Below are 10,625 nucleotides of genomic sequence, written 5' to 3' on the forward strand. Positions count from 1 at the left end.
TTACAATTGCCGTTTAATGCATTTAAATTACAAGTAAGTTTTATTTTTTATTGAAAATAAAAGCTGTTCTGTTCTCATGGTGCTGACGGGTGAGTCCTCTGTCTACTGCTACCATATCACGGTACATAGCCACGTCGCTTTTGAGAAGATATTCCCTGAGACTGCACACCTCACGATTGTGGAGTGTCTTTGCATTTAAAAACCTCCTCGACCTCTACATTTCCGTGAGATGTACAATCTTACCACCGACGATCTTGGGTGATGCATTCGTTCTGCAGTCAGCAGTTTGAGGACTCTCCTATCCAAGGGATCCAATTCAGTTTGAGTTCATTTGAGTATGCCGAAGGAGTACATCAGGACTGGCATAACCCAACTATCAAAGGTGCGAACTTTGTTGCCGCCTGATAAGGAACTTTTTAGTAGCTTAAACAATAGTAACACTTGTCTATTAACAATTTGAATAATTTTCTTACTTACTCTTGTTGCTGGAGCGCTGGATGTAGGTTGGTCGGAGCCTAGCTGCCTGACAGGTTTTTAGAACTTGTTTTTAAGTACGGTATTGGTGACATTAATTTTAATTTAGTCGATTTAGACGTCTTACTAAAGCTAAATTCTTTATGGTCAACATAGCAACAAAGACAATTTTTTAATTGATGTTCTACGTCAGTTGCTTTTGACAAAAGGGTTGTACACATACCTATAAAATATATATATAAATAAATAGAGAACAGGGTGTCATCGTGGGTTGGGGTTTTCAGGGAGGCTGGGGAGGAAAAAGAGGAGGAAAGTGCGTGCGTACTGTGAAAATATTGAGGGAGTGAGGGGGTGATGTCGCATCAAGTCGTCTCTACTGGTCGCGGCGATCGTGGTGCGATTGCGCATTGCAACTGTGACTTGTTACGCAGCTTGAGCTCTCCCTGTTTTACATAAGTTAGCAAGGGACGGCGAATACTGTTCTCATCGAGCGACTTATACATACCGAGTAGGTACGTATCATGTTGTCGATATTTTGTGGGATAGGCGAAGGATCGTCTGGATACACCTGTGTGTTTATATCTGTTTGTGTGAATTTTATTTGCAAGTATTCGTGTCTACATTGTCCGTCACATGAATCAGCTTGTGCATAAACGTTGTTACTCTTGTTTGACATGACTTTAGAAGATCCCTTTTACGTCGTCAAAGAGTAAGTAGCAGATATCACGTTTTCATAGCATTACAAAAGTACCTCTTCTACTGGATTTAAATTAAATTCAAACTTGCCATTTTACATTGGATTTTGCAGTAATTATTACCCCATCCCATAATTTGTAAGTAAGTGTGCTGTGGTTCATTTTGAATTATGATACATTGTGCTGAGCTTATCATTTATTACAAGTGGTAGATGGCCTTTACTCTGTTGGAGGGATGGTTCAATACTACCTAAAACTCTAACAACTTCTATCATGATAGATAGTATATGTTAATTGCTTTGTGATTATACAGTGTATAGCCCTCAATGATGCATGGTGTATTGCAATATAGATCTTGCAAAGAGAGATTTAACTACCTATGTTTTTGAGACCTAGATACCTTGTTATTGTGTGTTATCAACATACTTTGATATTGTGCTGTAATGCCATTATACGGGCATATGTATATGTAATCTTTACCTACTTATAATGTGAATGTAGACCCACACAGTAACAGAACCCTGCACTGACTATGGCCCAACAAGCTTGGGGCCATTTTTTTGCCTGTGAGTATGTTCCCCACAATCTCTGAATTCACTGAACTGGTTATGATAAGATGTTTAATGGCAGATTGCTGATGTAAAAAGCAGTAACTCGGGCACCTTGTTGTTTTGGTGCAGAAAGTAGTTTCAAGGCCAGGTGAAAATATGAGGAACAGTTTAAGATATATCAAAACCAAATAAATCTATACATAAATAATAAAAAAATCAAGTCTGCTGATTAAAAATCATCCACACTCATGTCACACTCTATTGTGTTTCCAACTTAAGACAAGGTTCTATAAACTACAACTTCTATTCTTTAAATTAAATAATCAACATACAATATTCATAACGAAAAGTACTATCCTAGGTCCCAGAGTCCCAGGGTATGCTGACAGTGCTCAGAATATGCATTTTGTTCTTACTCCTTCATTTTGGTAAATCTTCTTTCATTTATTTATTTACACCACTATCTACCATTACAGGTTTATCTTAACCTAATGCGATAGACGGGACACAATACTACAAATAATAACTGAAAACATATAGATAACGCCAATGCACAACAACATCAAAACATAAAAATTAAACAGGAAAATAGAACATACAATAAAAAATTATAAAGGCTTTAAAATTAAACATAAAAAAAGACAAATAGCAGTAATAATAAAAACAACACAATATTAATTATTATAACACAAAAGATGCAATAGTTTATACTAGCTGGTTTCTCACTGTTTCACCCTCGTCCCATGGAGACTAGTGCCTGTACTGGGATAAACCATAGCCTACCTAATTTGGGAAGAGTGTAGCTTCCCAGCAGTGAAAGAATTTACAAAGAATGGTTCAGTACTTTCAGAGCAAGTTACAAACAACAAATAATGTTTCCTCTATATTTTGTCTCTAATATATATTAGTAGTTGATATATTAGGTATTGCTAACATGCAGTTACATTCACATCTACAAATCCACATTCTGTCTATTCCCAATCTATATAAATAAAAATGAATTGTTGTTCATTAGTCTGATTAAAACTCGAGAACGGCTGGGCCGATTGAGCTGATTTTTGTTTTAAAATGTTTGTAGAGGTCCAGGGAAGGTTTAAACGATACGAAGTTCGCGGGATCAGCTAGTATTCAAATAAAATTAAGTATGATGTTGCAGTATGATAGGTACAGTTATGATGTAATTTTTTGTTTATTATTATCAAAATTTCAAAGTAACACTATTCTAGGAAAAAGCAAAGATGTAACTGAAGTTACAAAAAATGAACAAAAAAAAAATATGATGGGATGAATTTTTTACTTAGGAAATTATTCATAGGTCAAACTGAAGTATTTCTTGGAGCATGCAGTTGATATCTTTTCATATGAACTTGTAAAGTCCTATTTGAAGTAAAAGTTAATTATCTTTCCTATTTATAAAATTTCTTAAGTAATTAGGTCTTGATTAACTTCGGTTTCTAAGAGAAATTTTAAATTATATAAAAGTAACTAGATATACATATGTAAATATTGCTGTGTAGTCTACAATACTACCAAGTTTAATCAAAATTCCTTCAAAAGTTTCTAAAAAAAGGACAACCATGCATTCTAGTAGGATTACCTTTGCATTAACCATATTTTCTTAGCCCCAATGTACAGCAAATTGATACATAAACCAATTTTTATCAAGGTCATACAATCAGGGCCAGTACAGTTAGTACGACGAAGGCAAACTCAAGATAATTGAGTTGATCTGGCAATTACTGCCATCCATGGCCTGCGACAAAAATAGTTTATTGCCAATTATCGATCCAGCGGTCATTATTTATCCATGACGCCCTACGTTTACTTTCACGATGATGGAATATGCCACAGCTTAAAACATACCCTGAATACATATTTGAAGTGAGCTCGGTTGACCTAAATGTTCCTGCAATAACCAGACAGCTTTGACCTAAATAGGCAGTTGTTCCTATTTGCGTTTGAGTTGTATATCATTTCAGGGGGTAGTGTATCAATCGATAGGTAGGTAGGTACTTATTAGTGGAATGAATGCATTAAATCTTGATTTTGCTTGAACTTTTATAGCATATTTCTATACTCCTAGCTCTTATTAGTGCTCCAAGGTAGACAAAGAAGTTGGTTATTAGAAAAGTTTATTCGAAAGTCGGTTCAAAGCAATCACAACTAAAGTTAAGCGAAGATTTATCTTTTTAACACACTTTATTAGATAGACAGATTCACTAACTTTTGATTACTTACATCAAAAGGCACGATAAAAACCTTACCTTACTGAACTTTTTCCATACATAAAGGGGACTTAATTTGTGGCTCTTTGGCCTTTCAATCAGCTCCTTTCGGATATAAGTCCAATTACCTACTAACATACCTGAAGTTTTTATCTTGTCTTGCGATATCCTAAAAAAAGTAAATCGGTCTCCCCTACGAGATGCAGCATTATGCAGATATGCCATAGGTATCTAATTGTATGTCCCTTAACTTTCACAACACCCTGTGTATCTACTAATGATCGCAATAAATATTTGATGCTGAGCAGTTACATAATATATGCACAAATGTAGTAGCATTTTACCGTATAACTATGAAAAGAATAGGTACCAATATTAGTCTAATCAAAACACCCTTAAACTCGCAGTGAGGTGTTCAAAGCATTGAACAAGACCCGTGGACTATACCTCAGGTGGCAAGAAATCTCCAAGGCACCTTCCGTACCCAACAGTCCTGAGGTGGAATGGACTTCGACGGAGCTCAGGAATGCACTCCGTAGCATCGAATGGGACTTAGAAGATTTGGAAGATACTATTAATATCCTTTTTAATTTTTTACATGTTTAAGCCCAAATTAATCAATCGTGCATATTAGATGCCAGTTTTCTTAATACAATTGCTTACTTCGAATTATCACATTCGATCTACGAAGTAAACAGATTTTCATTATAAATAATTATTGTTCGATTGTGTTAAATTCATCAAGGCCTTGATCGATTTTTGATGCCAATAGGGTTGTTTCCTAGTATTCAGTCAATTAAAAATTTGTATATGCACCGAATGTTTACAAAACTAGAAACACGATAAGCTATATTATAGGTATTAATAATAACTGACCACATAATTTTTAAATAATTTATGAAAGGAGATGGCCAAAAAAAAACCCAGAGTCGACAGAAACTTCGTATGTATGGTTGGATTCAGTATAATGTGTAGATTACAAAAAGTATTTCATATCATCTAAAAACCATGGGGTTCTCTTTTTACAAGGTTTTTTCCAAGAAGATTTTAGTACATACAAAAGCTTAACTTTTCTGTTTGCAGTTCATTAAAAGTTGCGCATAGGGTAAAAACTTTACACTCAGGTGTACATATGTCTGTTATTATAGCACTATACACGAGTGATGGTTTAGAGCTGACCTGACGATGGAGAAGAGAGAAGGTCAAGGGAACTCGGCAATGGTAAATATTAACTACCTCGTGTTTGGGCTTATATTATTCGCATTGACGAGAACTTTTCACTAATGTGAATAGTGATTAAAAAGCTAAAAAAAAAAACTTTTTTTTTACTTTTAAGTTTTTTTTTTAATTAACCTTTGCCAGTTCAGAAGTTTACACATAACAGGGAAACCTCTTCAAGTAGGTAAGGTCGGTACTTAGTCGTAGGTATCTGGAGTGGTTCATGTCAATAGTGCAATGGGTGGGGGTCAAAACTCAAACTCAAGACGTTTTGATTACCAGGCAAACTCTGTAACTATGGTGATGTTATTCTTCGCATGTATAACGTTAGTATACCATGTTTTTTATGGTCCTTTATGCAAATAATCTTTAAAATCAACATAAATTCAACATAACCAATTTTTGTGAAAATATGATATAGCTCCTATACCCCATGGATTACAGACTAGATTTTTTGGCACCATCAAAGGTCTATCATCATAATGAACCCATTCTGGTTTTTTTTACTATGAAAATTTGGCCATCTCCTTTAAATTTATCGTCTATTACGTCATGCCCTTGAAAACGGCGAATCGAGTCCGATGTCGTCACTTTACATTGACAATGACAAGTATTTGATAGTGACAGTCTATGACAGGTATAAACTGAGAATTAATGTGATGTTTTCTTTAATTTTTATTTGTATTTGAGCGAAAGAAAGTTAGAAAAGAATTATGGAGAAAGGATTTATGAAAGATGACAGTTTTTTTGTGGCTCAATTCTTTGCTAATAACCAAGATGACACAAATATAACCTCAATAACAAACACAAACTTTACGTTCCTTTGCACAGTTTTATTTTACCGCGTACACAACTCAAAACATTACAGGTATTTTTTTTTGTGCCCAATGTTTAAAAATAATGTAAATGTTTAAAATGTTTGTTTTTGTATCTATATCATAAGAATACATTATTAGAATTTAAAAATCAATGACTTCATTCTAATTAGTTTCTTCCCTTTAGATGTGCAAAGTGTAAAGGAACACATAGTATACTCTGACGTCATGGCTGATTTACATTGAGTCAGTAACTGACGTCAGTCCACTGACAAGTCAGTGCTGACCCGGCACTGCCATCGTGTAAATTGATTTGAAGTCAGCACAGTACTACTGACGAAACACTGACACTACACTGACTTCGTGTAAATAGCACGCGTCAGTTTTCGGCGCCTACACTGACGTCAGTTACTGACTCAATGTAAATCAGCCTTCACAGTCACGTGATCGAGCGTTTTCTGGGCAATGTTTGAAGAAACTAATAAAAAGCGTGTAAAATAGAAAAAAATCGAATACATAAAAAGTAAAGAGATATAAGACGCAAAATCATAGGAGGGGTGATCTTTAAATTATTTGGAAGCTATTTAAATAGATTTTCGAAAATTGGAAACAACCCTATTTCTGTTTTCCTACCATGCTTTCCTTAACATAATTTTTAAGTATCGTAGAAAAGAATTCGTCAAAGTTTAAAATTGACAACAAAGAAATATCCGAACGACGAAGTTTTATAGAAGCTACGAAACAAGAAGTTAAGGTAAAATATTTTACTATTGCGGGTACCTCTTTTATATTTCTTGTCAGTATTGAAGTGATCACAGATCAAGTCACTCAAGTCAGTCCTACAGTGTTGTCAAGAAGGAATTACCTACTATATACTAAAAAATGTTTCTGTTAAAGGTGATGAAGAGCAAAATGAGCCTCAACAGGAATCGGGACAAAGACAGCACGGCTCGCGAGCCGTTGCTGGGCGAGGAGAGCCCGATACACATGAACAATGTTTGGACGGCCACGCCGAAGTACTCCAAGTATTCGAAACTCGCCAACCAGACGGACAGCCCCGACAGGTTCGACTACGACAGCGACATCATGTCGATGCAAGATAAGATGCTCTCCATCCAGAATGACCAGCTGCAAGTCATCAGCCACTCGGTCGGCTCCTTGAAAACCGTTTCCAAGCAGATTGGGATTGAACTCGACGAACAGGCTGTGTAAGTATTATATTCTTTTTATGCTGTCTTCGTCCGTCTTTACTAATTTATGTAGTCGCGTGCGAAATGGCGGGCGACCGCTAATGTTAAAATAAAAACGTTGAAATTTAGAAGTGTGACTGTCTTGTAGGTGTAACTTTATGCTATTCCTTGGGTAATTTAGGTATGTCGTACCTAAATTAATAATACATACAAATAATATTGTTGATATCCGTGATAATTGATTATAACGAAAACCACATATTTTTTTTTGTGGTGGGTAGGTTATTTAAGATTGTACCTAAGTATGTTTTTACGTTACAGGATGTTAGATGACCTAAATACGGAACTCGAAAATGCCGATTCGAAACTAGACTCCACGTTAAAGAAAGTGGCTAAGGTGCTTCATATGAATAATGGTAAGTTTTATTTTTTCATGTTGTTTTTTAACAAGCTTCAACCTAAAAGTCGTCTTCCAAGGTCATGAACATTGCCAACTGTATGTAGTTCTGATGAAAGTACAGTAAATGTAAAACTAATCTGATGACGGAGCCGGAAGATAATAATATGAACTGGAACTTCATGTATCCCAGCTATGTTTACACGTGTTAGAAAAGTCTTGCTATGATTTTTACGTGCATTTATAAAAGCGTGTTTTTCTAGTGGTTTTACATTATTAGTATTCGAAATGGCGATAACCCACATTTCATAACGTGCTTCGCGAAAATTTAAGTAGTTTAGAGTATACCTTTACGTTGTGACTAATTTATAGAACATTAAAAGCATGCATATCCTATTGGTGCAAAATGTCTGAATATGCTAGTGGTGTAATAAGACTCTTAACCGCACCTACGAGGCTTGCGGTTATAAAATTGCATATCGACTGCAAGCAAGCAATACCTCCTATCTGACTCCGGGTGGATTTTAAAGGGGAACAATAAAACTTAATAAAATCCTTATTCCGAGGAAGGTATAATGAGATACTGAAAATCCAAGTTTTCTTTTTCTAAGCATAGTATTGATTAATAAAGTTTTTTGTTTTTATTTTGAATCTAAAGGTAGTTTATGGTAGATACAAGTTTTTTGGTTTTTTGAAACAAAAATGTCAGATAGGAGGTATTGCTTGCTTGGAGTCGATATGTACCATTGTAACAAACAAACTTTGGTATGTATGTACATAATCTTGACCCAGCTGTATTTATCGTTTCAGATCGACGCCAGTGGCTGGCAATAGGAATCCTGGTAGGCCTTCTAATGATAATATTAATACTATTTGTTATAATTTGAATTGGTCCCCGAGTTGTTTTGTTTGTGTAAATGTTAAATAAATCATGTTCATAGTTCTAATAAGTGATATTTATATTCTTGTATGATAACTTCATAGGTACCTACTTTACAATCTATTCTGTCATTAATGTAGATACTATCGTTAGGATTGTAACTAATTTGTTTTTGTAATATTATCTATGTTGCTTGCGGAATATTTCTAGATTAAAGAATGTATGCGCGTTGGATATACAGGGTTACTGGTAAGTAGACCGCATCCTTTCATGAGGTGATAGTATAGGTCAATACGGACAAATTTGACCATGGGATACAGTTAACCCGTTTCAAGATAATCGAATTTCAAGATCTTTTCTTAACAAGTCGTCTAGGTACACGTATAAATTTTTATTATTAGTTAAAAGTCTCGTTTTTGTGAATTTGTGTGTGTTTTGTGCCTTTTGGATAGCTAGATAAATGTAGATGTTTTTTAAGTATTCTGCACAAAAAAATGAAGAGTCATATTTTTGAGAAAATAGCTACTAAAAAAGTAATTGCTGTTCACTATAATTTCCTCTGTGATTTGTACAGTATTATGGTTTGTTATTATGAAGTGATTCATCTTCTATCCATAAACACACAAAATCCACAAAAACGAGACTTTTGACTAATAATAAAAATTTATACGTGTACCTAGACGACTGACCTTGAAATTCCATTATCTTGAAACGGGTTAACTTTTACCCAGTGTATGACGTGGTCAAATTTGTCCGTATTGACCTATACTATCACCTCATGAAAGAATGCGGTCTACTTACAAGTAACCCTGTATAAAAAGTAGACATTCCAGAAATATTATGTTCCAAATACATTGAAAAGAAGATTACTTACTCTAGGACTGCCTTGAACACAAACAAAACTATTTTCTGACACTTTGATCTATCGCCATAACACTCCTTCGTGTACCTGTAAAAATATAGCATTAAAGCTAAGCGTCCACTTGTCGGTATCGTACGCAACGGACGTATCGCACGCAACGGATCGTAGTATTATTTATATAGAAACTCAAACAAGTGCGTCCACCTGTCCGCATCGTACGCATCGCACATCTTGTTTGAGTTTCTATATAAATAATACTACGATCCGTTCCGTGCGTTGCGTCCGTTGCGTACGATACCGACAAGTGGACGCTTAGCTTTAAAAAGTTTTCTTCCAATGTTTACAAGCAAACTAGTTGCAATACTAACTGTATGAAAACTGTGACTTCACACTTTAGAATTCGATAGCGACCATTAATAAAATCATTGTATAATTATAATATAGTATAAATTATAACATAGTTAAGATGGGACAGCTGTTTTTGTTAATTGTTCATTTTACATATTTTAATATTTTTGCGACGTACCTCTGTGATTATTTATATTAGCGTGCGAGTTTTAAAAAGCTTTATATTGTTCCAGCTGTTAATTGGTTTGTTGGATAGTGTAACTGATATCATTAAAACGCCTTTGTGAATGAAATTGATCTCTCGCAAACAGAATTTTGTTTAAAATGAGAACATCTTGAAATGCTGGCAATTTAAATACTCACGGTGGAGCTCAGCTTTAGTTACATAATATTTTAAATAGTTCACTAACTGACAAGAACAATAAATATATTGAAATACCTTAGCCGCAATAATATTGAGCTAGTAGTAAAAAACTATTGTAGCGATACAGATTATATTTTTAATGTGTAGCAAATAATGTAGCCTTTTTTCACATACGTTTTTCTGCCGTAAAATGTAGTGTAAGTTCACAGGACGTGGGCACAGCGGTAGGTGTTGAATGAGCCACGACTACGTCCGGCGCCGTGACACGGCGGCACCGCGTATAGTATAAGCTTTCATAGTGACCCATACGGATCGCCGTGCCTACGTCCGGTGAATTTAACCCAGAAAAACATTGTGATATAGATAAGATAAGCCGTAAATGACGGTAATATAATAAAGTGCAGTAAAGACGATTGGGAACTTAAGAGCTGCTAAATTATTGTTCTGTATTACTACGACACACATTAAAATTGCTAAAGTAAGGCTTAATAGCATGAGATCTATAATTAGCTTAGCTTTTAATGAGATACCTATAGCTCAATATTTTTTTAATAAAAATGTTTTAACGAGTCTATTAGGTATAGCTTTCTAAACTACTACTGCATT

At 34.9% G+C, this 10,625-nt stretch overlaps 1 protein-coding gene across 1 annotated transcript; it reads left to right on the forward strand.

Annotated features, from left to right (window-relative positions):
* Positions 1-995: 995 nt before the first annotated feature.
* LOC124645405 (syntaxin-6) lies at positions 996-8,590 on the forward strand. Its single transcript, XM_047185211.1, has 6 exons — positions 996-1,183; positions 4,353-4,522; positions 6,638-6,732; positions 6,876-7,186; positions 7,490-7,584; positions 8,376-8,590. The coding sequence occupies exons 1-6, from the start codon at positions 1,149-1,151 to the stop codon at positions 8,450-8,452; spliced, it is 783 nt and encodes a 260-aa protein (XP_047041167.1). The 5' UTR covers positions 996-1,148; the 3' UTR covers positions 8,453-8,590.
* The last annotated feature ends 2,035 nt before the right edge of the window (positions 8,591-10,625 follow it).

Source organism: Helicoverpa zea, chromosome 31 (genome assembly GCF_022581195.2).
Source record: "Helicoverpa zea isolate HzStark_Cry1AcR chromosome 31, ilHelZeax1.1, whole genome shotgun sequence".
Classification (NCBI taxonomy): domain Eukaryota; kingdom Metazoa; phylum Arthropoda; class Insecta; order Lepidoptera; family Noctuidae; genus Helicoverpa; species Helicoverpa zea.

Coding starts and splice junctions, on each gene's coding strand:
- LOC124645405 (XM_047185211.1), top strand. CDS start 1,149: ATGACTTTAGAAGATCCCTTTTACGTCGTCAAAGA. Junction 1,184..4,352: donor CCCTTTTACGTCGTCAAAGA/GTAAGTAGCAGA, acceptor TTAAACTCGCAG/TGAGGTGTTCAAAGCATTGA. Junction 7,187..7,489: donor GAACTCGACGAACAGGCTGT/GTAAGTATTATA, acceptor TTTACGTTACAG/GATGTTAGATGACCTAAATA.